At 42.0% G+C, this 7408-nt stretch overlaps 1 protein-coding gene across 1 annotated transcript; it reads right to left on the reverse strand.

Annotated features, from left to right (window-relative positions):
* Nucleotides 1-1079: 1079 nt before the first annotated feature.
* Nucleotides 1080-4559, reverse strand: LOC121312420 (CDK5 regulatory subunit-associated protein 2-like; the record flags this gene model as incomplete). Its single annotated transcript, XM_041244236.1, has 5 exons — nt 4495-4559; nt 3500-3732; nt 3343-3394; nt 1835-1972; nt 1080-1285 (listed from the first exon to the last, which is right to left on the reverse strand). Coding segments are annotated over exons 1-5 (694 nt in total), but the record flags the coding sequence as incomplete, so codon positions are not given.
* Nucleotides 4560-7408: the final 2849 nt, after the last annotated feature.

Genomic DNA, 7408 nt, shown 5'->3' on the forward strand with positions numbered 1-7408 from the left:
AGTTTGAAAAATGGCAGATCCCACAAAAATGCACTTTTTTTTTACTTAATATATTTAAATCAGAAAAAAAAGTGCCTTTCTTCAAGCACTCTACAATGTTTACTGAGATTAACAGCCACCCATGTACAATACCTTTGCCTTCATCTTTTGCAGCCTTAAATATTTTCTTCCATTTTCCACGTGAAGCAAAATTACGCATAGCCTTATCTTGCTCTAGGTCCATTTTCCGATAACCAGTTTCTAATCTCAATACTAGCTCACTAGAGGAAGTAATGAATGTTTCCAATATAAACCTCCCTGTGTCCTCTCGCATGTCACTGTCAGCCCACTGCCATAACAGCAGCCATTGTTTCGAAGGAAACAATTTACGGATTAGAACACTGGCAATAAATAATGTATTTAAGTGCTTAAGGAAACACAACACCAACCTGGTCTTCAGTGCTCTTTGTTAAGGGCACCGATTGAATTCCAACAATGAATATTAACAGAATGGAAACACTTTTAAAAGCTGAATTCCAAAATGTTTTTTTTTTTTTTTTTTTAAATCAAAAGATTTAAATAAAGAAACATTGTCAACATTGGAATCTGATTACCATATTAGTGGAGACTCTCACTGATTCCAGTCAGCTAGCTCTAAACCACAACAGTCCACTTAAGTTGTTTAAAAATTCTCATTCCCACAGTAAAGAAATCATGATCAAGTACAAAGACAGAGGGTTTGACACTCGCACTAGATCTCAACCCAGTCTTGGGTTTCAGAACCCCCCTCAGTTCAGCATATTATTTAAAAGGATCAGGAGCAGTCAGCCCTGTTATTTTGTTCCACCCCTATTGCTGCAAGAACAACTCCTATTTGTAAACCTGTAGTCTCATTGTAGTGTCATTTTCAATCATTTCAATAAAACAGTGTTACCCTGCTAGACCCATCTAGCCCTACCAACGATATAAACGGTTTCAGTAGCTTCTTCTAAAGAAAGATCATGCATAGTTTAATAAAGGGTTCTTAGATGTCATTAGCTCAGCCAAAAGTACTACCTAATAAATTCCCATTAGACCTCTTCCAAATCCCTACAGCTTACCTTCAGATGCTCGGCATTGGCCGTATTTCCCTTCAAAACACTGGAGCGCATGCAGAGCGTCTGATCTGTTATCCAGAGTCCTATTTCTGTCGGAAGCTTCTGAATCAGAGGAGTTGTGGCTAGTAGACAGCTCTATTGACTGGCTCCTGATCTGCAGCTGAAGCTGCTGGATCACCTTATTCTTCTCCTGCACCTCCCTTGAAAGCCTACAAGGATTATTAGCAATTATTAAAACGAAAACAAGAATGGAACTCCATCCACTTCTCCCTAGCCATATTTTTGTTGATGGAACTTTTGCCAAAATACAAAGACAAATAGAATGAGGTTAAATGAAGAATGTATTATGGGTTGCAATTATATATTTCTGACTTAATGTACCACTCCCAATTGGCAAAATCAATCTGAATATTTAATCCACCCTACAGTACAGATGCACCAGACAGTCAGTGCCAGGCTTGACGGACTGAGCCGCCTGCAGAGCCCCAGCAGTCTGGAGAGCTGAGCCAGGGGAAGAGGTGGATTAAATAGGACAGTGACAATGAATAATATTATAACGCATCAACAGAAAAATGGTAGGGACATTTAAAGGTTTAAAATGTGATAAGAATGCAACAGGAGTTTTAAGTATTTCTTTAACTTAAATGTATATATTTTAAGCTAAGTATGTGACAGATGAACCCAGGGAAAGGCAGAACACCAACACAGCCAGCATGCATTATCTCCAGTGAAGACTCCAAGCCTTGGTGCAAACTTACACATCTAGCTGTTCCTCCGTGGCTTGGGCTAAGTTCTGGTTGTGTCTCGCAAGATCTTTCAGCTGCTTTTGCAGCTGCCTCCTCTCACTGTCAAGTTGTTTTCGGAGGTAGGTTATTTCATGCTTTAGGCTTTCAGGACTAACCAGTGAGAAAGAGAAACACTCTTTGTTCATTGAAGTAAAATTTTTAATGGCAAGATAGAAGACACTGCATACGCATGCAGACTCCAGAAACTTTGGACAGTTTAAATTCATGTCAAAAGAGAAAAAGAATTACCAGCATAGAAAAGCTAACTTGATTCCAGCATGCATGTACATAACCTGTGCCCAATTGTTTTACTAGTTTCGCTCCCCAGTTTAGAATGTTTATTATGTTCTCTCAACAGCTCAGGAGAAACATCCTCCGATTCCACTGCCAAGCCAATCGCCTCTTTACACCCAGGAGCTCGACAGAAACCTAAGCTTCCCTGACTGTATGACCTACCCAGGGGCGTACCAAGAGGGGTGCTCTTGAGTGCGGCAGGCACAGGGCACTGACCGGAGGGGGTGCCTATTGGCTGATGAATAATGAGTTAAAAAAAGTGTGAAATAACAATTCAAAACAAAAATAACATGACGAAAGAAATGAAAGCACTTTATTATTTGTCAGCCAATCGGCACCCCCTTCAAGTCATTTTTTCCCCTCCCAATCATTATTGCAATAACATGGAAACAAAGAAGAAACCATCAGGAGCCGAGTACAAGATGACAAAGCAATGCAAACAAAAGGAACGCAAACTATCAAGCCAGTGGAAGAACTGGCTCCAAACCCACAGTCAGAGGATGCTACAACGTCTCAACAAGCAGCGCAGGGTGAGAACAATAACAAATATTTGTGGAGAGCACTTTAAGTGTGTGTGACAGTAATGTCTTTCTCATATTAATCATGTAGATTAATGCACTACAGTATAAACTAAACTGATGTGAAAAATAATTTAAGAACATCTATATTAACCAGGCATTAAATAAAACTTATAAATCAAGAATGAATACATTGCAAACACACAGTACTTACTTTAATGTAGCCTAAAGTTAATAAAGAAGTTACCGTACATTGCAAAATAGAAAGCACATTTGCAGGCTCTAGGTTTCGTTTCTATTGGTGCATTTCATAGAACATTTACAGAGATTTGTTTGAAAACCCCCCCCCCCCCACCCCCTTTTGTTTTTTTTTTTTTAATTCTTTTTTATATATTTTAATTCGCTGACTGCATGTTCTGGGTGGGTGCTGGATTTATATCTCGCACAGGGTGCATCAAGGATCGGTACGGCTCTGGACCTACCCTGTACACCACTTGGCCGTGCCTTTACCAGGTGAGCCACTCATGGACGCTTTGCACATTCTGATCAGAGTAATAGGTTCATTTAATAAAAGAATAAAAAACAATAAAGAAAACAAAATTCACAAAAACAGTATTACTGTTTACGTTTTGTTTGAGTGAGTGTTTCAAGTTTTTTAAAAAAGCATACCTTTCTGCAAATTCAAGAAGTGTGTTGTCTTCGTTGTCTGCATACCCACCCCCTGTAACAGAAAAATAAATATAATACTGCGACTTTACCTGTACAATGGATAAACCACCACACAACTGCAATAGGCTTCAACCAGTGCGGTGTTTTGTTTGCTCACCGCACTCAAGCTGGTCTTCTAGCTTTCCAAGCACTAAAAGGCTCTTGTCCAGTTGCCCCCGGAAAGCTTTCCCCACATAGTAATCCACATCACTGGCCTGCAGTAGCTCTTCAAAGGACTTGTTGAGATCCTCCAGCTGGTGATGGTGCAGCATGCCCAGGCTGCGAGAATCCTTCATCTTCTGCCTGAGCTGTGACAGCTCTCGAGCCTGGGACTGCACCAGCGAATCAAACCTATTGAGAAGTAAAGAGAACACACAGTTAAACACCACACAGGGCCATGAAGTTACTTAACTACTTCTCTATTCCCAACTAGATTAAATGTTTCAAAGACATTCCACATGGTTTAAAATATATAGATACACAGCCCAAAACTGCTACATCTCTATTGACAAGTCACACCGTATTGTCAAGTGCTATCGGCACAGAATCCTTGCATTTACCACTTTTAGATGTGTTTCATTAGCCCCAGTGTACAGGTAACAATCTCATCACAAGTGTATCTCTTGTTTGGTAACTCACAGTAAAACCAAGAGGGGAACTGTTTGCAATAGCTCCCTATAAAGCCATCACACCGCTCTTTAAGTTCTACTTCACGACTAGTCAAGTTTCAGGGCAATTCTCCCACCTAACTTCACTAGTTGTAATCCCATTGAATTGCATCACACCCCTTATTTTTGAGGGTAATTGCAGGATGACCTACAAATCCGCTGGTAATTCAGTCCGGCGATTCCCAGTATAACCCACCGGTAGTCGGGGGGTTTATGCTGATCAAAACGACCACTTTAAAACTTCTATATTAGAAGCCTGATCGACACCTAGCGGGGATGCTGAGGGCGAGGTTTGAGTGAAGGTGAGTCGCAACTGTTTCCAAAAGTAGTTCGGGGTTTGAAGGCCCAGTTCGCCTATGCCAGTTTCAATCTTAAGCGTGGTATCAACCATCCTGCAGCATGCTCATTGATCGGCCTACAGCATGCGAACTAAGAACGGGTGCACCTCTGGCTGTGGGCGCGGGGGCTAAACAGACCGAAAGACTTGGGCGAACACATCGCCTTGGCCATCCTTTTTACTCTAAAATCTCCATGTTCGTGCCTGGAGCATCCCTGTTGCCTGCTTCCTGGGGGGTTCAAGAAGGACCCATGTGACAAGAGACGACTTGACAGGGCGTTTGCTACCGTGGAAGACTCTGCGAGGTGGTGGACTAACCCTCGGATATTCCCAGGTTTGGGTTTTCCGTTCCACTACCTTGCCGCTTGAGACCGCCCGAAGTCGTCTGTAAAACCAGGCAGTCTCATAGATTTGCAGGCGTCGTCCGTGGCGGGATTTTGGGGTGAGCTCAGTACAGGGAGAACTGTGGATCAGAGGGTTGATCAGTTTTGTATCACTCGATTCCCTCCCTAGAAGAGGTATTCCCATCCATCCTGAGTTGACACAGGGATGGGAGCTGGCTTCGCTTCATGTGTTCTTTACAGCCAAACTTTATCATGTTCGGCAGAAAACACCAAAAATGTATGGATTACTGTTTTTAGTTTTTTGTGCAGTAATAAATCCACAGCAAAAGTGCATTGCTAGCTAGTGGCAAAATACATGTTGTCTTTACTTGTAAAAGTAACTAGAAGATGTGATTGATTTAAAGGTCAAAACACCATAATCACATAGTGCCAAGACAAGGCAGTACAACACCCAGAGCAAGCTGAGTATACAAACAGGCAAGGTATACAGCAAGATACTATTGCAGTATCAAAATTTAGAATGGCTTGGGTCAGTCAGTTACAAGGATTCGAGAGCTTTGTTGTCAAGCGCGCTGGTATAGCTTGCGATCCATAGGGGGAGATATCCTTGGCGAAAGTGTGGACCACACACTATGCGTTCTCATGTAATGTGGTGATTGAGCGCGATGGGGTGCATGTTTGTCGACCTGTATCGACCTAGGGTTTGCTTCCCTATCCCCTTCGGGTGCACTAATTTCCACAGGTTTTCGTAACCAGGTCTTGCAGAATCCACCTAAACCTCTGTTGATCATCAGTTCCAAAGAATTCCCGCGCTGCAGACAACACACGTCCAAATAGCAGAGTTCAAGACATCCAAAGCGGGGCGTAAGCCTTTTGTAGAAAAGATGTCACAGTGGGTCAGCAGGTAATCAACTACTGTACATGGATAATAACTCTGCACAATCTAAAGCCCCTTGCATACTGGGCCTGCTCCGCCCGGTTCATACCCCATATCATTGGGTCGGTGTACATGGATTTCACGCTGCTTTGGGCTAAAGGCAGGTTTGATCCAGGTGACAGACACAAGTACATTAAGTGCACAAGGAGCGTATCACATGCCCAAGAAGGCAGAGGTTAAAGGACGCTTCCAATCCCCCACTTCGCCCTGGATTGAACCGTCAGCCCAAATGTTGGGACATAGAGCAAATGTTTCATCGTTGCTGCAATCTGGCTCATGCGTGCCTCAAATCCATAAAGTTAGTGAGTCTAAAACTAAATAAATGAAAAGAGAAGACAAACAGAAACGTTCCTTGCGGAAGCGAAACTTTCACGCAGGCGTGGCTGCTTGTTCTTCCGTCGGCTCATGAACGACCGTCATGCATTTTGTCTCAATCGATCCGGGTCAATGGCGTTGACCATCTTGAGGTTGGTTGATGAGACCCGAGTCAACCCGGGTACAACCAAGGTATGCGAATTTCACACTATGTGGGATTGTGACCCGGGTAGCCAGGACCTGGGTCCGGACCTGGGTAGTAGTGCCAGTGTGAAAGGGGCTTAATATTATTTTAAAGTATGCAATTATCCTTTGCCAAACTGTAACAATAGCAAGTTACTGGAATTCAAATGTACTGGTTAAAGTAAGTACCATGCTACCAAGATCAGAAAAAAAGATATGGATGATTTAGGCTTTACCAGACAGCACCTGAAATCAGTTGAGGAAATTGAGGTCTATGTTCTTTACTTACAAATCAAAGTGATTAGAAGATTTTGGAGAGCAACAAGGTAGCAATGCCTGTCTGTCACAAGGCAGATAGCTGCTGTTTTGGAGAAGCATCTGTAATGGTTTGGCCAAGTATAAGCTTTGATGGCTGCATTTAATTGAAAATGCCAATTTATTGCTTTATGATAATATAGAGATGAGACTTTTTGCTAGTTCTATTAGCCCTGACTTGGTGTTTATGGATAACTAGTGTTGGGTATTCAACCAACACATAAGACTAGCCATTATGCTCACCAGACTGGAACCCTAATGAATATGCATAGAATGTTTAGAAAGACATGGTTTCCAGTAAAAACTTGAATCTGTTGATGCATGTAATTTACAAATGCTCTCAAAATTGACTGCTTATCAGCAAGCTGTTTGTGGAGTTTTACATTTTGAATCATTAATGGACTTAACAGTCTTTAAATGAATGAATTAATACTCGTGCAATATTCATTTTAAAAGCTGACCCTAACGTTGTTTGAGTACACATATTGGTTGATTGAAAAATGAGATAAACCTAGAAAGAACAGACTTGTTCTACTACTAAGTTCATATACTTTTATGTCTAAAACTACACTATATGAACAAAGACTTGTTTTTGCTTACCTTCACACATTGTGTGATTAGAATTCTGATGTGCTATGGTGGAATCTGCAGTGCACAGTCTTTGCAGCAGCTCCTCGTTAATTTGCTTTTTCTGCTGAAGAGCTTTCTGGAGCTGGTCTACCTGCTTTTGAAGGTCCAAGTTTGTGCTCTGTTTAGTTACAGCTCTGTTAGCACTCAGATGGGTTACGGCGGACTCCACTGTGTGTAGCCTTTGCTGAAGTTGCTTGATAATTTGTGTCTTCTCTTGTAGGGCTTTTTGCAGCTGATCTACTTGCTGAAGGTGGTCAATGCCTGGGTTCTCATTCTTTACAGCTATGTTGGGATTCAG

The sequence above is a fragment of the Polyodon spathula genome, unplaced genomic scaffold (assembly GCF_017654505.1).
Source record: "Polyodon spathula isolate WHYD16114869_AA unplaced genomic scaffold, ASM1765450v1 scaffolds_3857, whole genome shotgun sequence".
Taxonomy (NCBI): domain Eukaryota; kingdom Metazoa; phylum Chordata; class Actinopteri; order Acipenseriformes; family Polyodontidae; genus Polyodon; species Polyodon spathula.